At 47.4% G+C, this 24,832-nt stretch overlaps 2 protein-coding genes across 9 annotated transcripts in view; one reads left to right on the top strand and one right to left on the bottom strand.

Annotated features, from left to right (window-relative positions):
- DLG3 (discs large MAGUK scaffold protein 3) overlaps positions 1-8,733 on the top strand; it is a 78,479-nt gene extending 69,746 nt beyond the window's left edge. For all 8 annotated transcript variants that reach the window (XM_084813515.1, XM_084813511.1, XM_084813514.1 and 5 more), the window contains 9 exons: positions 106-181; positions 902-1,001; positions 4,012-4,053; positions 4,558-4,608; positions 4,764-4,865; positions 5,176-5,348; positions 5,868-5,977; positions 6,677-6,768; positions 7,711-8,733. In XM_084813515.1, the coding sequence (XP_084669641.1) occupies positions 106-181; positions 902-1,001; positions 4,012-4,053; positions 4,558-4,608; positions 4,764-4,865; positions 5,176-5,348; positions 5,868-5,977; positions 6,677-6,768; positions 7,711-7,817 (853 nt within the window). In that variant the 3' untranslated portion in view covers positions 7,818-8,733. The remainder of the gene's footprint in view (positions 1-105; positions 182-901; positions 1,002-4,011; positions 4,054-4,557; positions 4,609-4,763; positions 4,866-5,175; positions 5,349-5,867; positions 5,978-6,676; positions 6,769-7,710) is intronic.
- A 2,224-nt stretch (positions 8,734-10,957) lies between these two features.
- TEX11 (testis expressed 11) overlaps positions 10,958-24,832 on the bottom strand; it is a 37,296-nt gene continuing 23,421 nt past the window's right edge. Inside the window, exons 20-30 of the mRNA XM_084813509.1 lie at positions 24,707-24,760; positions 24,232-24,272; positions 23,958-24,044; positions 22,957-23,027; positions 21,804-21,920; positions 21,398-21,470; positions 15,270-15,419; positions 14,681-14,789; positions 14,095-14,215; positions 13,065-13,238; positions 10,958-12,200 (exon numbers count right to left, since the gene is read on the bottom strand). Of these exons, the coding sequence (XP_084669635.1) occupies positions 12,129-12,200; positions 13,065-13,238; positions 14,095-14,215; positions 14,681-14,789; positions 15,270-15,419; positions 21,398-21,470; positions 21,804-21,920; positions 22,957-23,027; positions 23,958-24,044; positions 24,232-24,272; positions 24,707-24,760 (1,069 nt within the window). The 3' untranslated portion in view covers positions 10,958-12,128. The remainder of the gene's footprint in view (positions 12,201-13,064; positions 13,239-14,094; positions 14,216-14,680; positions 14,790-15,269; positions 15,420-21,397; positions 21,471-21,803; positions 21,921-22,956; positions 23,028-23,957; positions 24,045-24,231; positions 24,273-24,706; positions 24,761-24,832) is intronic.

Here is a 24,832-nt window from a genome sequence, read left to right on the forward strand (position 1 = left end):
GAGAGAATAAAATGGGCCTTGGGGAGGGTAGGAGAACACAAATCAGTGTGGGATTGAAGCCACACTGGAACATTGGGGTCTCTTTCTTTTTCTTGGTATAATCAGAGTGGAAAAGAAGGAAAGGGCACGGTTGAAAACTGTGAAGTTCCATGCCCGAACCGGGATGATAGAGTCCAACCGGGTAAGTGCTGGTCAGGGGGGCGGGCAGGGGTTGGGGAGGATTAATGAGGTCACATGAGAAATGTAACCCTATTCCCTTCAAGGTGGGATGTCACCCAGTCCAGTTCTGGGGTGAGTGGAATGATTGGAAAAATCAAAAGCTAGATTTTGTAGCTGCCGCATACCTAGAAAACTATGCACACCAGGGATCCTCAGACTTGGTTTGTCCTTGGAAGTACTCCAGCACCCTGCCTGCAGCCTTGCCCCGTAGCCTCTGCAGCAGCCTCTTTGCAGCACCTCCTTCTCCGTGGCTCATGGCATGCTATACTACTGGTGGCTGACCCCACTAAAGCTGGCTCAGAGGAGTTGGCAGAGTGCTGCAGGGACCGTAAATGGCTGAGTGGGGTGTGGGGAAGCCAGAGAGAGGGCTGAGTGCCTGTGTGGCTTCTGGTGGCATGTGGAGGGTCCAGCAGGGACACATCTTTGTTACTCTGGACATGCGGATTGGATAGTCATCTTCCACCATCCCTAAACCCCATTTTTCTCTGCACTTAATTTTCCTCTTACATTCCCGTTTTTGTGTAATTTCCATGATTTCATTTGAGGGGTAGCATCCCTGACGCTGATCATCATTGTCTATTCATTTTAATTTTTCTTGCATGCTTTAAACTCCATTGTTTGTTCTTTTTGTTTTTGTTTTTTTGTTTCTTTTCTGCCCCTCCTTCCATCTTCATCTCCACAGTCGATCAAAACGAAACGTAAAAAGAGTTTCCGCCTCTCCCGAAAATTCCCATTTTACAAGAGCAAAGAGAACATGGCCCAGGAGAGCAGCGGACAGGAACGTAAGTAGCAGCTGCCCAGCTCAGATTCTGGCTTGAGAGGTTCCTGCAGCCGCTGTCAATGAGAAGCAGCATGCTGCTTCCAAGGAAGGGGCTGTTCCAGCACCCGTGGCCAGGAGGCCTTGCTGGATTCTGCACTGCAGTGAGCCCTGTGCCATCCAGCAGGGCCTCGGGCTTTCCCACCTGTGCTCCCCCAAGGCGCTGAACTGCCCCTTGGAGGGGGTGTCACTGTTACCTTGGCTGTGCTGAAGTGATATTAGGCCAACAGGTACTCTTTCCCCTATTGCAAGGTTGAAATAAGCCCTGGGATGAGCCTTGTGGCTCCAGGAGAGATGGCTGGCTGATCCTGGCATCTCCAAATAGTGCTGCTTCCTTTCCCTTGCCTTATCTGTGCTAGTTATGCTTCCAGACCATCCTTGTAACCTCTGTCCTTTGATATCTGCCAGGCTCTGGACTACTCCACCTCTTCCTAGTTTTCCAGTAACTGCTTTACATTCCACCTTCTCTGCTGTTGTGGGCTAAAGCCTATGTAAGGGTACGCTAACTTGGCTTGGTTCAACTGACCCTTTTGGAGAGCCCAGTCCTGTGGGTATCACTGAAGTCAGTGGTGAAAATACAGGGCCTCAGTAGTAGGCGTAGCTCCTTGCCCTGCCCATAATGTAGAATAAATTGGGCAAAATATGCAAATATATGCACATCAGTGTAATGCATACAGATTGCAATATTTGGCTACTGTGGTGCCCTTAAAGCAGCAGCCACAGTTCTGCAGCATACATGTGGCTTAACGGAGAACACTCCCTTAATGCCATCTATTGGGAGCAAGTCACTGAGGAAAGAATGCTTCTGCCTTTGCTGTAGGTCTAGTGTGTGGCGCAGTATGGCCTAGCTGCCACTGTGCCTTGAACTCCAGTATATCTACGAATCTTTACAGGAAGCAGCCTTTTACCAGGACAGACTGTTTGTCCATCTATCCTAATATTGTCTGCTTTGCCTAGCAGTGCCTTTCTGGTGACTGTCCCAACACCTGCGATCTGATCCCTTTAACTGGAAATACCAGGGATTGAACTTGGGGCCTTCTCATGCCAAGCATGTGCTCTACCACTGAGCTATGGTCCCTCCCCTATCACCGACTGTCGGTATGGAATAAAATTAGTCAAGGATCAGGATGCAAGAAATGGTAACCCCTGTGCAAGAAGCTTGATTGCAAATGCTAGACTTGTGGGAGCCTCAGGTGGGGTGTTGGAAAATGCCCAGTAGGCAGATGCCAAAGAGTTTCTGCAATAGGAGCTCAGGACCTCCCAGCCTGTTCTTGGTAGAGCAGAGCTGATCCCTGAGGCTGGATTCTTCCTCTGGCTCATGTATTCAGTAGTGGTGGTCTCATGCTGGTAACTGCATTTGGCAACTGAGTAGGTGGAGAGAAAAGGAGTAGACAAGGTCATCTGCTGCAAGTGTATTTTGAGCTCTGGTGCTGGTTGCTGGGGGCCTGTGCCTCTTGCTACAAATTGCCACTTGACAGCCCTGGACAGTTGGTTTCAGGAGAACAAGTCAGTCAGTTTGGTGACCCCTGACCTGGCTAGCCTGGTGACTGAAAAGCACAGGGTCTTGTCCTCTGCTTCTTCCACAGGCCACTGCGGACTCTTGCAGTTCTCTGTATCTGTGACTTTGCTGGAACAGGTCTTTTCTTAAGGCACGCACACTAGATTATCTGAGTAGTATGTAGTTCCCAGAAAGACCGACAGGCACCCTGGTGCTAGAATATGCTGGGAAACAGAGGCATCTTGGGTTTGAGAGGTGGCTGAGCTGAGGCGCTGGGAAGGACAGTCTTGAGTGCTCTGAGGTTTTGGGCAGAGACCCTTTGGAAGAGTGAGTCAAGAGCTTTAACTTCACTTGCTATTGCAGTTCTCAGCCATTCTGCACTCCTGTCACTAATGCTCTCCTGGCTCTGTCTCTCCTCCCCACTCTTTCTCTTTTTCTTCTCTCTCTCTCTTCTCTCCCCTCCCCCTCTCCCCCTTCTGGCTGGCTGTGAATCAGGACTTCCCTGGGTTAAGTGACGATTATTATGGCGCAAAGAACCTGAGTAAGTGGAATTTCACTGCACATGATCAATTTTCATTGCTAGCATGTGTGTGACTGGGAACAAGCTTGTGGTATGCTTGGAGCAACCACGCCTCCCCTGAGCCCAGCCAGACTGTGGCTGCTTCATAACTTCTCATGGGCTTGCTGCAAGGTGAAAGAGCCAAGCCCTCTGCCAGGATGCTGCTGATAGGCTCACCACCCAAGTGCAGTGAGGTCTGTGGCAGAAGAGCCAGGGCCTTCTGGCTGCTTGGGGTCCTCTTGCAGGCAAGTGTGAGGAAAGGACATTTGGCAGGGCAGGGAGGAGGTCCTAGTATTGGGTGAGTCCTAATGGGGCAAGGCCTTGAATTCTGCCCTGTTGCCTTTGCAGATGAGCCCCTCTTCTCCGGTGCTGGAGAGATGGGAATACCTCAGTCTGCAGTGACTTAGGACAGCCCTGTGGTCTCCTGTCTTGTCTGCATCTGCATGCTTTGCCAGCCTCTCCCTTTCCTCCTCTCTGCCCACCCCCTCCCCTCTGTAGCTCGCAGTGGCAGGCTTGTACTCTAGGTAGAGGCAAAGGGAAGCAGGATAGGAACAGGGCAGTATGTCTGTGCTTCAACTCTGCTTGTGCCTGGGCTTCCCTGTGTATACCTGCTGGAAATGAGCTACGGAAGGAGGCAGGATGTACGTTATGCTGGCCTCTTGCTTGGGCAAGGGATCCAGGAATCTCATTTGTTTGGTTTAGAGTGGGGGGTGGGGAAGCCAGAGTGTCCTCTAAGAATGCACCAAGCTACTGTGCAGTGGAGGGTTAGAGCATGCCAGTACCCGCTGCCTGTCCTGCTTGCCCCTGCACTGCTTTTCTCTCTCTTGTCCCCTACCCTGGTTGGTCATCAGCATTTGGTGACCGTCTTCTCCTGTCCCATCTGCATGTACTGAATCAGAGCCTCTTTTTTGGTTGCAGAGGGTGTGACGTCAAACACTAGTGACAGCGAGAGCAGTTCCAGTAAGTATCCCTCCCATTTCTCCCATCTTTTCTGTATCCAAACCCCTGAGATCCTCTGCTTGCCCTACTTCCTGGTGTTGGAGATCAGGGCTTGCTTTAGTGATACCTTTCAGGCCCCTGTAGTTAGGGCTAGAGCAGGGGTAGGCAACCTGGTGCCCTCCAGATGTGTGGACTGCAACTGCTATCATCCCTGACCACTGGCTGTGCTGGCTGGGGGTGATGAGAGCTGTAATCTGAAACATCTGGAGGGCACAAGTTTGGGGAAGGCTGCTCTAGTGTGTCCTTGCCCTTCAGTCCTGGAGAGAACATCCTGGGTTCTGCCCCCCAAAGCATACAGTGCAGGGGAAGGCACTGTTCCTCACTGACTGCCACAGAAAAATGCTTTCTGTCAGTGAGGCTTAGTGCCTGACAGATATATGTATGTTGCTGCTCTCCTGGTACAGCAATGTGAGGCAGGGTTGTTGCTGCAAGGGCAGGCTGACTCTTTCCTCTCAATTCTTTCAGAAGGACAAGAAGACACAATTCTGTCATACGAACCTGTGACACGGCAAGAAAGTAAGCTGAAAAGGAAGTGCTTGCCGCACTGCAGTGGGTGGGGGGCAGCTTAGCTCTGATGTTCCTCGGTTTGCTTCTCCTGGGTGGTTTTGACCTGCACTGTTGAATTGAAGCTGCGCCTTAAGACTCTGTCATCTTTGTGTCTGTCTTTGCAGTTCACTATGCGAGGCCAGTGATCATTCTGGGACCCATGAAAGACAGAGTCAATGATGACCTCATCTCTGAGTTCCCACACAAATTTGGCTCCTGTGTGCCACGTAAGTGCTGTCCCCTTGCCTGCCTGGGGCCCCAGAAGCCAAGGAGGGAAGTGGTAGTTGGCATGCAATGTTTCCTGGTGTAGCTGAGCAATGGCTGTAGGCCTCTGCATTCTTTGAATGTTGGCATGAGAGTTCATAGTGAGGCAGTCAATATTTCTCTGTTAGGTAGTCCTTCTTTGCAACGTGCTCCAGCTACCAGGTTGTACAGCCAAGGTCAGCCATACCTACCAATACGCGAAGATTGCTTTGGGCCCATAGAGGAGGACATTCCTCTCTGAGCAGCAGAGACAGCTGATGTGTTTTCTTCCAGACACTACCAGGCCCCGGCGTGAGAATGAGATAGATGGGCAGGATTACCACTTTGTGGTGTCCCGGGAGCAAATGGAGAAGGACATTCAAGACAGCAAGTTTATTGAAGCTGGGCAGTTCAATGACAATCTCTATGGGACCAGCATTCAGTCTGTGCGGGCAGTAGCAGAGCGGGTGAGTAGCTGTGGCCAGGACGCAATGTGCTCTGGGTCAAAATGCAAGCATGGAAGCGGCTGCAACTTGCTTGGGGCTTCTCTCGTAGGCTCCCATGCCCAGTTCATGAGCCACCTATGCCACATGCCCCAATCAGCGGCACCAAATGTGCACACGCTAGCCAAATCTTCATGGGTTTGGTGCCCCAGAAGGCATTGCTCTTAAAGGGAGACTGAGGACATTTTAGGAATGGTGTCGCAGGCTTTGAAACTACTGCTCCCATTGCGTGCAAAAGGGCAGCAGCCCTAATATGGCACACACATCTGTCACCTTTGAAGGGCTGGGCGGGCATGATTTCGTTCTTGGTCTAAAAAGTTTACATTAACTCTCTCCCACCCAGTAACCCAAAGGGTGTGTTTGTTCTTTCAGCCATTGTCACTTGTGGTCTTGCTTATGTGATTGTTGTGGGGATAAATGCTCGAGCTTTTTGAAAGGGCTGTGCAAAGACGTGCTTATAATTGGTGTCCTGCCCTACTCCAGGGGAAGCACTGCATTCTTGATGTATCTGGCAATGCTATCAAGAGGTTGCAGCAAGCACAACTGTACCCTATCGCGATTTTCATCAAGCCAAAATCCATTGAAGCGCTCATGTGAGTAGGGTGGAGGCTAGGGGATTTGGTTAACCTGGGTGCTACCTTTTTGGTTAGCCAGGGCAAGAGGATACACTCACTTGAAAAGGGAAAAATGCCTTGGGGGTACAGTGATGCAATGACAGCCACAGGAAGGGGGGGTGGCGGTGGAAGAGCCTGCCTCCTTGGTTCTCTTCTGACCTTTGAGGGACGAGAGGTCTGGGTCAGGGGATGGGTCATTGCATACCCTGGCAGCAGAGAGCTTTCCTCTTGGATTGCAGGGTCTTGTTTAACAGCTCCTGTTGGGCCTGCCTAAGAAAGGGGAGTCTTCTGGTAGAATAGCCTGTGGCCAAATTCTGCTGGGAAGTAGAGGAGCTAGAGAAGCCTAGCTCAAAGGAGCCTGTCATGTCAGGCCTTCCCTGAAGGAAGTAGCTAGTGTTGATGGTGATGTTGCTGCTGCTGGGCAGCTCTTGCCAAGTGGGCCATGTCCATTATGGGTTCCTTGGCTACAAGATCCCTTCAGTGCTGGAAGTAGCATTGGGAGGAAGGAAGGGGTGGGTGGACATAGAGTCCTGATATTTCGGGGGCGGGGGGTTGTCAACAGAGCTGTGAATGAGCCTGCTTTTGACATTTATGCTCCTACATGGTGGCCAGAAATATGCTTGGGCTTGTGTTGGGTCTGGTGTATTTATATCAAGGCTGTGCTGTTTGGGCTGGCAGGGAGATGAACCGGAGGCAGACGTACGAACAAGCCAACAAGGTGTTTGACAAAGCCATGAAATTGGAGCAGGAGTTTGGAGAGTATTTTACAGGTGAGAATCTGGACTGTTCTTGCCCTGATAGCAATGAGTGACCTTCATACTGTCGCATTTTATTTTGGGGCCTGGAAGGAACTAAAGAATGTGAGAAATGGGATGGATTGGTTGGTGCCCTCAATGAGGGGGTAGAGCTGAAGAAAAGTGTACTGAAGAGTTCAGTGAAGATTTTAAAGTACTGAGGCTTCAGGCACACCTTGAAAGGGGTGAGGGGAAAGTTTGATCCCATAGATTATGTTACCTCCTGCTTATGGAGTATTGGATTACAGAAAGAATGAACAGTAAACCAAATAACCATATGCTTGAAGTATTAGTGAGCAAGCACTGAAGAGCTTGACCAGTGTCTGGCTGGCTTTCTTAGGAAGGGAATGGTTTTAGTGGTGGCTAAAGGAACCTGAGGAATGGGATGGTCCTCTGCAGTAGGGGAGAGGGACTGAATGCCCTGCTCAAGCTATGGGAAGCAGTCCTAGGGGACAGTCCAGGCTATAGGCTAGACAAGTGTTGCAACTGGCTAAGTGCCAAGGCATTCCATCTCTCCTGTTTCTGGCAATACAGAAACAGGGTATTCCTACAGTTGAATCTGTATATGGTGTGCTTAAAAGGGGGGTGGGGTAATGAAGATGAAATGCAGTTGGTTTTCTGCAATTTAGTAACTGGGTGGCTCAGAGAGCACTTTCCAGTACTAAACTGGAAGTGGTGCAAGTTGCTTGTTCTGCAGTTTGTCACATCTGAAACCACTCACTTTTGCACACATCAGAAGCACAGGAATGAAGATGTTCTTGCTTTGAAGCCATTTGTTGCTTAGTGCCACAATTAACTTGGGTGTGTGTGTGTGTTTAATGCGGGGCAGGGAATGTGATTTGCTGCCTAGAGCTGAAGAAGCTTTCTAGGCTGATGTCTCTTCTACCCTAGTAAAGGACTTTTTTTTCTCCTTCCCAGCCATTGTACAAGGAGACTCTCTGGAAGAGATTTACAGTAAAATCAAACAGATAATAGAGGACCAATCTGGGCATTATATCTGGGTCCCATCCCCTGAGAAACTGTGAAGTCCCCACCCTCCAATCAACTTGTGAGAAGACCAGAGACCCCCTCCCCCAGCCCTCAGCCCCAAAAGGGGGAGCGAGAAGACCATCCCTATCCCTTTTTTAGATGGTTGACAATTGAGTTTTCTAGTCCTGTTTCTTTTTCTTGGGATGGACCAATCTCCTTCATCAAGTGACTGTCCCTAACATTCCTGCATGGACCTTCCTGCTGCTCCCTTAGAAATGGAGACAACCCCCATTTGAGAGTTTTGTGTGTTTTTTAATTAAAAAAATTACAATCAACACTTAAAGTCAAGAAGCAAGACGGGAGGTGGCAGGTGAGGACTAGCCTAAAGAGCTGCCAGAGCAATGGACTTGGACAGCGACTGCCCTGCAGCCATGCTGAGGACTGGCAGCCTGGGGCAGCTTTTCCAAGAGTGCAGTGATCACCCAGCACTGTGACTGAAGGAAAGGCAACAGAATGCATTTATTTATCTATATATGTAATTATATATAATATATATGCTATATATATTATATATATATATGTGGACTAGAAACATGATGGGGTTGCTTAAGTGGTACTTCGTTAGTGCAAGAATTGTGTTGCTGTCATGCCTCAGCCTTTGGGCACAGAAACCTTTGTGGCTGGGGGTGAATTTAACGGTACCAGTGTTTTTTGGTTGCTGCTCAGTGGTTTTCCAAAGCCAGTTCTGTGCTGGCTGCATTTGGAAAGAACAGAGAAGCTGGCACTGTGATTGTGGAGCAAGCAGAGGGCCCAGAACCACATGTGAAGTGACAGCAGTTGATTTGAGCACGAGAAAGCAAATGGATGACGCTACATATTAATTGCACATTGTTTTTATGTCACCTGATGTGTTTGCATGAGTTTTTTTTAAGCTGGTGTTAAACCAAAATAATGTTTGTGTTGGTGTGTTGGCTTTTCATTATTCCAAGCTTTTGATTTTAATAATGAACTGAACGGGTATACAATCCAGTTTTTTAACTTATTTTTTAAGATTGTTCCATTGTAAATAGATTCCAGACCCAGGCCCAACCTACAGACCATGTGGAATGAGCACACCAGCTGTTCTGTGTTGCAATGGGGTCACTTCCCTGTAGAGAGGCTAAACTCCATCCCACTGACTTGTTCTGATGAAAGAACACTGAGTTCCATGCAGTGAGAAGCTGGACGCAGCAGCAGACAATGGGAAGAGAAGCTGTCTTTTGGAGGGACACAATATTCCAACCATGTGATGGAATTTAGGACAAACTTCTTTGGGAATCCTTATTTTAGCAGAATTGTCAAATTCTGGTTGCAACACTTGAAGCCCTTCCTGAACAAGCACATCATCAGGGGCTCTGTGAAGAAAAGCACCATCTCTCTTACTTTGCATTTCTGCACAATTCTTGTTGCAGAGATGGGCCCTGACCTCCCCTCGCTATCAACCTCTGCTTGTAGTTCTTCAGGACAGGAAAGGGCATGTGGAATTCAGAATGCTCTCTGTTGTGAGGCACAGACTGTTAGTCTTCCGTGGACTGAGGCCAGCTGCTTCTGGGAAGCCTTGATATGTGCTCATTTAAGTAATGTCTGTCAATGTATAAACTGTATGGTTGCAAAGAGGTTCTTGTTAATCACTGAACAACAGAATAAGTTGGATCAGTGAGAGTTCTGGGAAGAGTTTTCAAGCATTCCTAGCTCGGTACAAGCCCTTGCCTATTAGCCAAAGGGGAAGATTTGCTCACTCTCCTAGTCTTGCCCCCGTCCCCAGTTTGAAACAGGTGATTGTACACATCTGGTTTCCATGGAGTGAGAGCCATGGCTGCTATGGCAGGAGACCCGAGTGTTCCTGGTCCTGACCCAGTGAGAAGGACTAGGCCTCAGATTGTAGCAGGTGAGGCTGCCCACTCCATGGCTGGTAGGTAGCTGTGGCATTCATTGTGTGATTTGTGCACGGGCTTCATTGTTAAATATGGGTGGAAACTGTCATCTTGTGGAGATTCATTCTGGTAAGCGAGAAGCCGTTTCCATGTTAACTGGTGTTGCAAGAAACTTCAAGTGGAACTTCGGTAGTACTAGAGCTGCTGTTTGCTGGCAGGACTGTGAAGAATATAGATGAGGGTGCTGCCATCAGGTACGAATCCCTGGTTGAGGGAATTTGGATGAGGGGCTGTCACCTACGTCCTCTGCTCAGTCGGTGTTGCATGGCACGTTCTTGAGAACTGGCCTGTGCACACTGGAAACAGCTTCTGAGGTGACTAGTCTCCAGGCTCCGACTCCTTTTCTTTTCTAATAGCCTGTCACCTTGTCTTCTAGGCCAATGGAGAAAAGGCCTATTGTACTCCATGGCATAGTTGAAAGTATCAATCATGACACTAGTTGGTTTACCAGTGTTTCTTCCGAGGAGACATATATTTTTAATAAACAGAACGTTGCAATGAACCTGTCTGCTGAGGGTTTCTTATGCAGTGAAGCCCTGCCACTGTTGGATTGGATCTCACTGGCTCTGGGGGCCAAGGCCTGCTTGTACACTTTTAACATGCCACACGTAGTGTTGAGACGTGTTGAGGTAATTGAAAGTTGGGCCCAGGAACACATGGGGTTAAGAGCTAGAAGTTTCTTTATGTAATAGTTTCCTTTTGTCATGTGAGATACCACCTCAATGTAAATATTATGGTAGGTCTGTAACACCCTGACAAGTGGTGGTGAGAGATTTACTGCTCATCTACACTGTCTGGCGTAAGCATCATAGTAGTGCAGTTTTGCCTCTTAGCCAGTCATCTGCATGATCCTGCTAAGTGCCATGTAAGAAAGTAAGGGCAGCTGTACTGCACTGCATCAAACCAAAGGCCTCTCTAGTCCATATTTTATTCCCAGTGGCCAACCAGCTGTCTATAGGAAGCCCAGAAGCAGGACATGAATGTAGTAGCATCCTCCTCCTCATCTTCCCTAGCACTCGGCATACTAGTAGCCATCCTCCATGAACGTCTAGTCACCTTTCAAAGCCATCCATGTTGGTGGCTATTGCTACAACTCGTGGTAGCAAATTTCATGGTTTAATTATGTGCTGTGTGAAGAAAAACTTCCTGAATCTTTTCCCAGTCTGCCTCATTGGGTCATCCTTGGTTCTAGTATTATGAGGGAGGGAGAAACTCGATTATTTGTAGTCACCCAAGGTTAGTTCTTTTTATTGGAACTTGAAAACCCAACATTTAGTGTCCCCACCACCTGCCGGTGCTTCCAAATATGCCTTTTATTGGGCAATTGCCCTGCCTCACTCACAAAATTTTACAGAGGATCCAATGACAACACCACATTGTAACCCTCCCATGTTTTCCCACCTTGTTTTCCTAACAAGGAAAAAATCCATTGAGATAAATAGAATAGTTGCACAACGCATTTGGTTAGTAATGCTGGAAGTACCCTGCTACATACTAAATGCAGTGGCTGAAAGTGGGAAATAGTTGTGAAAAAGGCCCCATAACAAACATGGTGGTATAGTTCTGTATTTAGTCCAGCTGTCCATGGAGGATGGCCTTTTTAATGGCATGCAGCCACAAGCAGCATTTGCCTGGGTGCCATAGTCAAATGCATGTCTGCCAGTTCTGGAGAAAAGAATTTGTCAGCTATGCAAAACATGACATCAAGCGAGAGGCTAACATAGGATTACTGTAGGCCTAAAGCTGAGGGGTACAGTTTGAACCATGCCAATAGCCGTTCCTAACGTACACTTATCCAGCTTCTAAGCTGCTCTTAGCATAGGTACTACAGGCCAATGGCACTAGATTTAGAAAACTATTTACTGGACTATTGAAGGGATGAGGCAAGATGACTGTGGTGACCAAGACCACACGTGATGTCTGACATCATGGATGCTGATTTCCCTACCCCTGTGCTACCTCCCCCCACTTTCCTGATTAGAGTTACCAGCTCTGGTTTGGGCCTTTTGAGTGTAAGCATGTACATGTTTGAGAAAGTGCATTCTTGCTTGTACTGCGATGGCTGGAAAGTTAAACAAGCCAATAAATATTTACATGGGGAGATAAGCATGGTGGCTGGAGGCTGTACGAAGGCTTGAACTATTTTATTATTGAACTTTTTGTCTAAAACCTTACTGTGCTAAACAGGCCTTCTTTTGGTCAGAAAGCATATGGATCTCTGCTTCCATGAGATCCAGTGCCCCAATTTCTGGGGAGCATTACTCCTTTGCTCCACTAAATACTGCCTACAAATTAGCAGCGAGCTCTTGTATATTGCCTCTGATGTGCTGCAGTGCTAATGGCGGATGAACTCTGACCCAGCATCAGCCAGCCTTTCTGTGGACTTGACTGCTGTTACTCCTCCTTTGGATGGAACCCCTTTGCTCTGTCTAGCTTGTCCAGCACCTCACTGTAAAGGCCAATCATCTGTGGAAAGAAGTCAACTGACAATATACTGGCTGAGATGCAGCTTGGCCCCCTTGCATTTAGCTTAAGCAATTTTCTAGGAGAGCTTTGGGGAAACTAAACCCAGTATATTATATGCTGTTCGCCTCCTGCTAAATCCCACCAGGAAAGAGAAGCATCTCTAACTACTGAACAATCCACGTGTTTTGCTTTTCACATCACCTGGGGCAAATGCCTTAACCCAGGGAGAGGCAAACTTTTTGCCACATGGGCACACTTGGGAAACTGTCCTGGGCACAACCATAAAATGGCTGCCATGGGCAGACATGGCTAGTCACAACTCAAATAACCTGCCCAGAGGCATTTGTGGGAAATTAAGATGGCAACAACTAGAGGCTCCCACGTTGAAGCAATCCCAGCTGCCAGCAAGAACATACAAAAATACATTTTTAAAAAAACTGGGAGGAGTCGGGGATCTTGGTGAGCACCAAAGGTGTTGGCACCATGTTTACTACCCCTGCCTTAACACTAGTCACAGCCTACTAAAATCACCCCGTGGGAGTACCACAGCTAGTCTTAGCTAATGATTCTGAGCTGTAGCCCAGAATACCTTACATACAGACACCCCTGCCTCTCCTGCCACTGCAGTAGCTTGCTAGGACCTGGACTCTTCTAAAGTGCAGCTGCTGATTGAAAGATGGGTGTTGTCTTCCATGCAGAGGGCTAATCTTCCACCTCAAACAAGCCAATTTGCTTCAACATAAATACTTGCAAAAGGTTTCTACTGCCAGTGCAGGCTACAGTGTTAGCATCCCTTCACTAAAGCCCATTTTACTAAGTACTCTGGTGCATGGGCTAAGCCCTTCTCTATTCATCCCCCTGCACCTGGCTCTCGTAGCTGGTCTTCAGAGTTCCCAGGTGAGCCAGGAAGCGCATTCCAAGGCCACACCACTGCTCTGCTTCCTTATATCTGCTAGCACTGTATTGGTATATTCCTGTGTTCCAGGCTCTAGTCATGAGCCAGAGTATCTCCACCTCCGGGTAGGGGACCTGCAGCACCTGCCAACAACCAGAAGGACATAAGAGTGAGTAGGGCTTTCTCGCCAAGCCTGGGAGGGGTGAGGAAGTGTGCGCATGTATACATATATGCTAGCTGGCTGTAGTACTTTAGCCAAGGCAGCATGGAATTGCAACCCAAAAAGAGGCCTTAGGGGCACCTGGCAGGGCCTCTTCTGCTTCTGAAGTGCTAGTCATCGTCGTAGAACAAGGCAGGCTTAGAGGCACCCTGCTTATGCCGCCACTGGCCAGACTACCACCATAAGCCCATTATGTGCTGGGGGCATATTGCTCTATTGCAGACCTGCCCTTGTCACCGATTTCTTGTGAGGCTTTTAAAAAGCCTAACTGCGGTGTGTGAGTGGGGGTCACTGCTGGAGAAACGGGTAACTTTTTGCTCCCCAATTCTGTGACCCCCCCATCAATTGCACCAATGGAGGCTTTTAAAAAGCTTGATTGCAGTGGGGAGAGGCGATGTCTGAGAATAAATGAGTGTTCATGTGTGAGGGGGGGCATCTGTGCGCACGCTAGTAGTGGGGCAGCCCCACTCATTTTGGGGGGCAGCCCTCCCCACTGTTGGCATGTGGCCCCCAACATGCTTGCCCAGAACGAATCTGGCTGTTGGGCTGAGAAAGGTCCCCCATTCCTGCCCTACTGTCACTGAGAAGTCAGAGGAATATCTGGCATATTTATGGCATGTGTTCAGTGACCATGTAGAATGTCTTTGAGGAAAACCCCCACAGCTTGGAATTCCCAGCCTAGGCTCAAGCAACACTGTTAGTGCCAGCAGGGCAGCATTTTTACAAACACCTCTCCTAGGAGAAAGAAGTTTAATGGCACTCCCTTCTGTGCAACTCACTGTGCTGCCCAAAATGCTCAGAGCGTCTTCAAAATAGCCCCGTGCCTCTTCCAGTGCGCACATGTCTGCCTCGATCATGCCAGCTGGCAGAGAAAGGTGAACCAAGCTGTGTAGACATTTGCTGAGTAGCAACACAAAGCAAAGAAAAGGAAATGCCTTGGGCAAGCATATTCACAATGACTTCCTGGCTAGTCCCATCCCCTGCGAAGGAGACAACCATCATGGGTTAACTCCTCCCACTGCCTGGGACAGACAAAGAACAAATGACTAAGCTCTTCTTGGCTCTTCTTCCTTAACTAAGAGGGAAGGGCAGTCCGCCAACTAGCCTTCAGGTCCGCCAACTAGCCTTCAGGTCCGCCAACTAGCCTTCAGGTGCCATGGAAGATTACAGTTTTCAGATGGGGGGGGGAGTACAGCTAGCAAGGGAAGAGGGATGGAGACTCCACTGCTGGGAGGAATGCCAAGAGATAAAGCACCTTCTACATCCCACTCGGTCAGTATCTCACTTGTAACAAGGGCCCCATCCCTAAGCATGCAGCTGCATACCCCTTAGCTGACCTTGTTCCTTCCCAATGCAGGCACTTACCTGAATGTGACTGTATCCATGGCTTCCTGTTTCCTAAGAAGAGTCAAAACCATCTTAAGGGCCCTCTTACACACTGAAGGATAATGAGCTGGCGATTCCATGGCCAATGCTTGAGAAAGGAAGGCACGAAGAGGGGAGTCACTTCTAAAGTGTGATGCTCTGCAATATGAGGCTGCTGAGTGAGAGAAAGGCAACAGCACCGGGAAAGCTCAATCATCTAGTGGCTTCTGTAACAACAGGAGCAAGATGCTCCATTCAGGGAAGATACTACAAACCAGGTGGGGGCTGGGGGAATGCCAGAGACTTCAACGCTGGAAAACAAAACTGGCTGCCCATGTGGTTTCTCTTTTCCCACCCCCACCCTGGTCTCCTGTTTCATCAGGTCTTCTTTCAAAGCCAGACTCCAGTTAGGCAGGCTGCAGCTTAATAAGACACTGCAGCAAAAAATAAAACCTGGTTCAGATTGTATCTGGCGCTTACAGGTAATACTTTTTCCACAGAAGATGTGGTCAAAATATACCAGGCTTGATGCAATAGTCACTTGCTGTGATGTGCATAGACCCACCAGGGAGAGCAGCTTGTCCCTTACATGCAATAGTTTCCAGAGTCTTAATCTCCACTTGTGGCAACTCCCACACCTGGTCCAGCAGGCTGGCCACTGCCGGGTCATTCAGCTTGGCTCTGGCTTCAAATTCATAAAGCAGCAGTAGGATGTCTGTTGGATCTTTGGAGAAATCATCTGTTGAGAAGAAAGAGGGTCAACATGTTGGCTGGCCTGCTGAATTAGTTTGTGTGATTGTGCAATATACTTAAGTTGGCCAGAAAGATCCCCAGGTCTGGACATTATAAATGCAGCAGTTAAATGGAAACTTACATGAGGGGATTCACCCTTGCTGAACCCAGTTTCTATGGGTAAGAAAACACAAGCTTTGATTGTTAAAGAGTTCTTGCATCAGCAGGCCAAGCCTCGCTGTAACACAGTGACTGCTTCGCAGCAGATTTGGGTAGCCATTAAAGGGGGGAAACGGACCAGGGGAGTGGGGGCAATGTTTGCATACATATTTACACTTTGGAAGTCAAGACTGCACATGGAAATGCACCTCATATAATTTCCATTCAGTAGCAAATGCAAAGTCTTATTTATTCAGTTCTAAGGCTAGCAAGATTTTCCTACCATCAAGGTGGTTACTTGCAAGTCTATTAATTATTTATTTACAATATTTATCTACTGCTGCACATCAAAGATTTCACAGCGGTGAACAATAAGATAAAATAATAAAACACCATATTAAAACAATTAAAACATTTTAAAAGAAACAGATTCTGAGCTTAATAAATTGCAGCTGGTCACTCAAGAAAGGCCTCTCGAAATAATGTCTTCAGGAGGTGCTGAAAGCAGCACACAATGTTGGCACCTGCCTGACCTCCAAAGGCACGGAGTTCCACAGGAAGGGGGCCACCACGCTGAAGGCTCTTTTCCTGGTGGACTCCAGTCAAGCCATGGGTGCACGTGGAACCACCAGGGACGTGCCCTCTGATGACCTCAGTGACTGGGCAGATTGGTAAAGAAGAAGGCGCTCTCTCAGGTATCCTGGTCACAAGTTGTTTAGGGCACTAGTACTAATACCTTAAACCTGGCCCGGTAGCGAATAGGTAGCCAGTGCAGTTTGCTCAGCAAAGGAGTTACATGTTAAAAAGGGGCAGCTCCTGACAACAAATGAGCTGCTGCATTCTGCACTAGCTCCAGCTTCCAGGCCAGCCGTAAGGGCAGTCCCACATAGAGCTCGTTGCAGTAATCCAGTCTTGAGGTTACTAATGCCTGTGACATCATGGCCAAGCTATCCCTTCCCAGGTGAGGCCATAGCTGGAGAACCAGCCGAAGCTGGTAAAAGGTACTCTGATCCGCTGTAGCCACTTGGGCCTCCAGGGACAGTGATGGGTCTAGGAGTACCCCCAGACTATGAACCTGATCTTTCAGAGGGAGTGCAACCTCATCCAGAACAGGCAATGAGCCTATCTCCTGGACTTAGGAACCACTCACCCACACGGCTTCTGTGTTGCCAGGATTCAGCTTCAGTTTATTGGCCCTCAGCCAGACCACTACTGAGTCTAGGCACTGATCCAGGATTTGCACAGCCTCTCCTGATTCAGATGTCACAGGGAGACAGAGCTGCGTGTCATCAGCATCCTGATGGCATTTAGTGCCAACCCCCCCCCCCCAATGACTGCTCCCAGCGGCTTCATATAGATGTTAAACAACATTGCGGACAAGATGGTGCCCTTCGGAACCCCATAGTGCCATGTCCAAGGGGCTGAGGAATAGTCACCCAGTGTTACTCTCTGAAATTGGCCCCATACGTAGGACTGGAAGCACTGTAGCACAGTGCCTCCTATACCCATCCCATGGAGTTGATCCAGGAGGATACCATGGTTGATGGTATCAAGAGCTGATGAGAGCTGATGATCAGGGGACTGGAAACAAAGCCCTATGAGGAGAGACTGAAAGAACTGGGCATGTTTAGCCTTGAGAAGAGAAGACTGAGGGGAGATATGATAGCGCTCTTCAAGTCCTTGAAAGGTTGTCACAGAGAGGAAGGCCAGGATCTCTTCTTGATCATCCCAGGGTGCAGGACACAGAATAATGGGCTCATGTTACAGGAAGCCAGATTCTGGCTGAACATCAGGAAAAACTTCCTGGCTGTTAGAGCAATACGACAATGGAACCAATGACCTAGGGAGGTAGTGGGCTCTCCCACACTGGAGGCATTCAAGATGAAGCTGGATAGCCACTTGTCAGGGATGCTTTGACTTGGATTCCTGCACTGAGCAGGAGGTTGGTCTCGAAGGTCTTATAGGCCCCTTCCAACCCTACTATTTTATGATTCTATGAGAGGTTGAGCAGAATGAACAGGGTTACTCTCCCCCTGTCCCTCTCTCAATAAAGGTCATCCATCAGGGCAACCAAGGCTGAGTCAGTCCCATAACCAGATGGAAACCCAGACTGGAATGGGTTTGATAATCAGTATCCTTCAAGAGCACCTGCAGTTGCTCTGCCACAACCCCCTCAAGTACCTTCTCTACAAAAGGTGTATTTGCAACTGGGCAGTAGTTGTCTAATACTGTTGGGTCCAGAGTGGGCTTCTTCAGGAGTGGTCACACTACAGCCTCCTTAAGGACAGCAGGGACCACCCCTTCTTACAGGGAAGCATTTATTACTCCCAGAACCCAGCCAGTCATACCGCCTTGGATAGCTTTTATTAGCCAAGAGGGGCAGGGATCAAGAGAGCATTATAAAGCAATCCATCTGTAAGCACCTTGAAAACAAAGCAGTGATTACTCGAAGCCAACATGGATTTGTCAGGAACAAATCCTGCCAGACAAATCTGATCTCATTTTTTGATCAGGTAACCTCCGTTGTGGACAGTGGGAATGCTGTAGACATCATATACCTCGACTTCAGCAAAGCTTTCGACAAAGTGCCCCATGATATCCTGATGAGCAAACTAGCTCAAAGTGGGCAAGGTGAAAAAACGATCCGGTGGATCCATGGTTGGCTACAGAATTGGACTCAAAGAGTGCTTATCAATGGGATCTTCTCAAACTGGGGAGAGATAATGAGTGGGGTACCGCAGGGCGCAGTCCTGGGCCCAGTGCTCTTCAACATTTGTATTAATGACTTGGAGGAGGAGGTGCAGGGAGTGCTGATCAAATTTGCAGATGACACAAAATTGGGCGGGATAGCTAATACTTTGGAAGACAGAAACAAAATTCAAAGTGATCTTGATAGACTGGAGCGCTGGGCAGAAAACAACAGAATGACATTTAACAGGGATAAATGCCAAGTTCTGCACCTAGGAAAAAGAAACCAAAGGCACAGTTACAAGATAGGGGATACGTGGCTCAACAACACTACAAGTGAGAAGGAATTGTTGTAGCTCACAAGCTGAATATTAGCCAACCATGTGATGTGGCTGCAAAAAAGGCCAATGCTCTTTTGGGCTGCATTAATAGAAGCATAGCTCCCAAATCCCGGGAAGTACTAGTTCCCCTCTACTCAGCACTGGTTAGGCCTCATCTGGAGTACTGTGTCCAGTTCTGGGTACCACACTTTAAGAAGGATGCAGACAAACTGGAGAGGGTTCAGAGGAGGGCAACAAAGATGATCAGGGGACTGGAAACAAAGCCCTATGAAGAGAGACTGAAAGAACTGGTCCTGTTTAGCCTTGAGATGGTAAGACTGAGGGGAGATATGATAGCGCTTTTCAAGTACCTGAAAGGTTGTCACAGAGAGGAAGACCAGGATCACTTCTCGATCATCCCAGAGTGCAGGACATGGAATAATAGGCTCAAGTGACAGGAAGCCAGATTCTGGCTGAACATCAGGAAAAACGTCCTGAGTGTTAGAGCAATACGACAGTGGAACCAATGACCTAGGGAGGTAGTGGGCTCTCCCACACTGGAGGCATTCAAGATGAGTCTGGACAGCCATCTGTCAGGGATGCTCTGACTTGGATTCCTACACTGAGCAGGGGGTTGGACTCGATGGTCTTGTAGACCCCTTCCAACCCTACTATTCTATGATTCTATGTAGTTGGTTGCATTGCTGCAAGCACCTTGTCCACATCATCAGGCCACAGTAACTGGAACTGAACCCACAAAATCGGGCAGATGGTGGCATCAAACACCTTGGCTGGAATTGCAATAACAACAGCTGTGGAGACAAGTGATCTTGTCCTCAAAGTGCAATACAAAAAGGTCAGAGCAGGTCCTTGATGGAGCCAGGGTCCCATTTGCTGGGGAGGGTGTTAGCCCCTGGACCACCCAGAAGAGTTCTGCTGGACAGTTACTTGAAGATTCAATGGAGGCAGCAAAAGAAGCCTTCTTTGCTGCCCACACTGCCATGCAATAGGCATGATTATGCACTGTAGAGCATGCGTGGTCATCTTCGGTTTGAATCTTATGCCATTTGTGCTCTAGTCAACATCCAGCCCGTTTCACTGACTGCAGCTCCCCAGTATGCCATATTCTATGATTCTATGATAAGCAGAGCGGTCTCTACAGCTCTGGAGAGGGCACTCAGGTGAAATCAAGTAGATGGCCCTCCGAATCTCACTGTTCCACAGTGAAGCTAGGGTCTCAGCTAGATCACCACCTCTTTCCACTGGAAAATCCCCAGAAGCATTCATAAATCCATTGGATCCCATCAATCTCCTGAGGCAGACCATCTGAATGGATCCCCCCACCCCTGCAGGAGGGAAGTAGCACCGTGATTTCAAATCTCACCAGGAAATGGTCTTACCATGAAAATAGGGTTACTTGGACACCACCCCCACCCTTCAGACTACCCAGCTCACAACTTGGGGCAAAAAACAAACCCAGGGTGTGCCCTGCTTCATGTGTTGAGCCGATGACAAACTGAGACAGCCCCATGGTTGTCATGGAGTCCATGAAGTCCCAAGCTGGAACTCCAGAGACAGCCTCAGTGTAGAGGCTAAAGTCATCCAGAACCACTGTCCTGGGTTCCTCCAACACCACACTCGAGACTGTCTCTGCTAGCTCAGTCAGGGAGGATGCTGGGCAGCAGGGTGGGCGATATACCAGCAGCATCACCAATCTGTCTCTATGGCCCAACTCCAGGTGCAGCCCCTCAAGGCCTGCTCCAAGGTGGAGTCGTTTCCTGGTGATAGAGATGGAGGTTCTATGAACCATGGCAACTCCCCTGCCCCTCCAACCTATGTTGGTGCTGCACCAAGTATCCAGGTGGGCAGAGCTGAGTCAGGTCAACCTCACCCAGCTCACCCACCCAAGTCTTAGTAATACATGCCAGGTAGGCCTTCTCATCCACGTTTAAATCATGAATGAGTGTGGTCTTACTGCGGAGTTTCATTACAGAGGAGTTTCATCAGAAGTCCTGGTTCTGCTGCCCATGAATTACAATGAAAGTTGACAACTACCATAGATCCAACCATATGAAATATTAAATGGTTATAATCTTAATCTGATCTCTCTTTCCTGCAGAATGTACTGCCACTTATCTGCTTCAGTTACAATACATTTCACTAAGTTCAGGGGAGGCTGCAACTTCTAGACTTGCTTATTCACTTACATTGAAACTGCAGGACAGAGGTAGTCCCACACACTGTATTGAAATGGCAGCAGCCTCATCTGAAAGTGTTTTATTGACCCACATCTAAAGCAGGCTTGTATCCCACCCTGACAGGATGTCAGCCACAGAGGCAATTTTGAAGTGAATCTTTCAGAGCTAAGGCACGATCTTCCCAAATCCTCTCTGGCCTCCTCTCATCATTTCAGGGTCAAGCTTTTTATAGTTTTTCCTGCTCTTCCACCACCACCACCTCCCAGTCCCCTTATGGCTAACTGTTGTAAGTCACAACTATAAATAGTATATTTATGAGACTATGCTTGCAATCCTATGCACGCTGACTTAGGTGTAAATCCTATTCAATTTGGTGGGATTTTCTCCTGAGCAAATATGCATAGGTTCTGGCTGTGGATCCAAGAACCCTATGTGACAATAATTCTACACCCTCCCATCCAGTCCCAGTTTGTTGCTTCATTCTTCCAGGCCTTCTGCATCCCAAGAAACAATACCATCCCCATCACTAGCAAGGTAAGAAGGGCTCTCGCAGTTAACTAACTCCGTGGGTAGGCATACGTATGAGCAGCAGCACTTGGGTTGCAGAAATTCCAGCTCACCTGTTTGCTTCAGAATCTTCCAGATCTCCCTGCATGACTGGATGTGTTCAAGGGCCTGAGTCAGCAATTCAATCTGCTTTGCAAATGAATATGCAATTCAAAAACAAAACAAAACTGTAATTTCATTCCAATATTTGCTGGATGGGGGCAGGGGGAGAATGGAGCCTTGCAAAGTGAAGCAGGAAGGGCTAGGAGAATGGCCTGGCTATCCTTGGACACAGTCTACCTGGTGCAGAGTTATTCAAACAGGATTCAGTTTTAATTCTAAATATGATACATGCAATGGTAATCTCAGCAATAGAATCAAATCATATCAGATGGAAACCCAGACCTGCCCTGAGCTTTCATGAAGAACTAGTGACAAAAGTGAGCAGGCAGCATAAGATTTTCACTCTGTAAACTCAACCTGGTCAGCAGGTAACAAACTACTCCGGCTTATGTCGAGATCAACAGCCGCAGCCATAAGCAGGCATGTTCTCTGGGCAAGCAGGATGGCTTTATCAGGAGGACAAAACTGGGAGAACTGTAAAGGAAAAGTGAATGGTGTGTAATCACTGCCACTCATCAGCAGGGAAGAATGAAATACTCATTACAGTGACAGGTTTTTATTTTCCTTTTTTTTTAAACCAGAATATTTTCCCCCTCCCTGGTGAGTCCAGTTCCACTGCTTTCCCACCCACTCTCTCCCTCCACACTTGCAGAATCCTGGTTATTCCTTCTCTCTGCTGCCACTGAATCTGACCCTCCTAGGGTGCTGTGAAAGGCCTGATCTGAACAGAATCAACAGGAGCTCTGGTCTGCAAAGTGCCCGAGGGACACGCCTGCACCCTTTGAGGTATTTTCTGCAGTATTCATCTTCCTGAAAGCTCACAGCCAATCATTGTTCATGTTCTGAGAAAAACTGAAATTAGCTCAGCTTGTTCTTGTTCACATGAGCACAAAGCAAACATGCAAATGGTATCCTTTACGTTTAAACATATCCTTCTGCCATGAACAGTTCTATCCCTTCTCAGCCATATACAGTAAGCACCATTCTGCTAAAGACAGGAGCTTTCTGCCAAAGCTACTTCATAAAAGAGAACTTGGCAGTATTTCCAGATTCCCCACAGTTCTTCTAGGGCAGATTCAGGGGTAAAATCACCTTGACAGTGAATACCTGGAGACTGGGAGGCAGAACTATCCTGGAATACCCTGTAACTCAAAAGGTTAAGCCAGGAAAAAATCCTCTTCTACTCCCCCAAAATACTGTCTACTACCCGCATTCTATTACAGATTAAGATGCTCCTTTACATTTCCACAGAGCACAGTAACCTAACTTTTATCCAACTCACTAAAAGTTTCTCTGACCCAAGCAGGCCTTTGTTGGCAGTGAATCATATGGCTGATTGTACATTCATTGAAGCCCCAGCTAACCAACTGGCCAATGAAGATAGTTCGACTACTTCTCAGACTTCTCCTGAATAGATCTGGGCTCCCTTTCAAACAGAGCTCTACATAGGCACAGAATTCATATATGGAACGGTACAGAGATCACAAAGAATGTTGGCAAAAGCACATACCTTGAGTGACATTACAAAGAAACCTCTCATAATTCTTGGGCAGCTCTCACACTGGACAGCCAAATTCCAGGCTCATAAAGCAAATGAGAAAAAAGACAAGTTTATATCTATCTGTATCTATATATCCCTGCCTAATATAAGACCTCACCTCTTCTGGCAGGCTCAAAAGTGACTTCAAGTAAGATGCGTTTAGGATCAACAGGAAACAGCCAGCAGTTAGGTAGCAATATGTTACTTCAATAGCTGGTCATTTTTTCAGTGAAAATGTCCACAAGACAAGACTCTGAACATAAGTAGAGACTCTACAGGAATCCCTTCAGTTGCTACACAATCTACATAAATATTTTTGGTGTGGTTTCTTTCAGTCCTTGCAGTTAGGTTGTTCCCACCCCCTCCCCCAACACTCACATTCTTTTTGTGTTGAATAAATGTTCATGTCTCAAAGTGATCACGTCAATCAGTTGCCATTAGCAACCGATGAGCAAACTTACCAGCTTGCTCACCTGAAATGTGCAAGAATATCCACACAATTTATGCAAGCAACAGATTCATGACTACACTCGGTCTGTGATAAAGCAGATTGCTGTTCCTTGTTTTGGTAATCAAATTGCGGTCCCTTTAATGTTTTTAACCTTTGTAACCACCCTGAGAGGTTTGGCTATGGGGTGGTATCGAAATGTAATTACTACTACTACTAATAATAATACTATCAATGTATTTTACTTCCATGTGTAAGTTTGTCCCCAGAGGGGATTGTGATGTCTTTTGGTTGATACAATTTTTTTTACATTGATTGGCATTAAATCTGCGCAGGAAAGAAAGCTTGCATGCACTATTGATGTAAAACCAACATCAGCAAACATTTCTATCCTACCTTCCTTAGCTTGTAATCTTGTTGTCCCAGCCTAGATTTGATTCTGTACCATTAATGAAGCAAGGGAACTTTTCAGTCCCTCTTCTAAATGAAAGTGTTTCTCTTTGACTCCAACACTACCACCTACCTATCTTCCTAAACCACTGAGCTTCACTGACTCTCATTTCCAGTGTTTCATTCTCCTCTCTGAATAGCCCCTCAAGTCTCTGGTGAGCTGGAGCAGGAATTAGATACAAAGCATGTATTATAAACACTGTTAAACCTTACAGAGATTTTTAAGGATAAGCTAGGTTAGCATCTGTCATGGAACTGAACTGGACTAGGTGACCTTTTCCACCTGCCCCTACTATTCTGCACATACTAAGAGAAGAAGAGGTATAATAATACAGTGAACTACATACCTGCAGTCAAGTAAGTCAAAAGGGTCTTCATATCTTCAGTTCTAAAAACAAAGAAAAAGGGAGGAAATTATCAAACAGCCCTAAACAATACAATATAGCGTAAAAAGAGAAAATAAACTTTCTTGTGAAGTTCTCTTCTCCACAGTTTTTGGAAGGCAGTAGGAAATTGCAACTACAAAGTATGTTACAATTGTATTGCTATCTCTTCACAACAGCCCCATGAAGAAGGTTGCTATTATCATTATACAGATGGAGAAAAGAGGCTGACAAACAGTGGCTTAGCCAACCTCACCCCCCTTTCTGTCCATGTTCACAGTGAAATTTGAACCTATGCCAAATATTGGTGGAGGTTTAAGGTAAGTATTATATTTAGACACTTTTACTCTCCTATCAGTTCAAGCTGGTCACCTAACCTTCCTCATCCATGTCTTGTACAACAACAAGAATATCAACAATTTTAAGAAGTGCAGCTCACATCTCCTCTTCAGATTTCACTGCAACTGTGGACAATACAAGCCGTATCAAACATCTGTAGGCAAAAGAAATTACAGAAAATGATCCTTAGCAACCCTGTTACTCAAAGCATCAGCCTTTTCTCAAA

Source organism: Heloderma suspectum, chromosome 9 (assembly GCF_057233095.1).
Source record: "Heloderma suspectum isolate Gila_16-S chromosome 9, 16-S_ref, whole genome shotgun sequence".
In the NCBI taxonomy this organism is placed as follows: Eukaryota; Metazoa; Chordata; class Lepidosauria; order Squamata; family Helodermatidae; genus Heloderma; species Heloderma suspectum.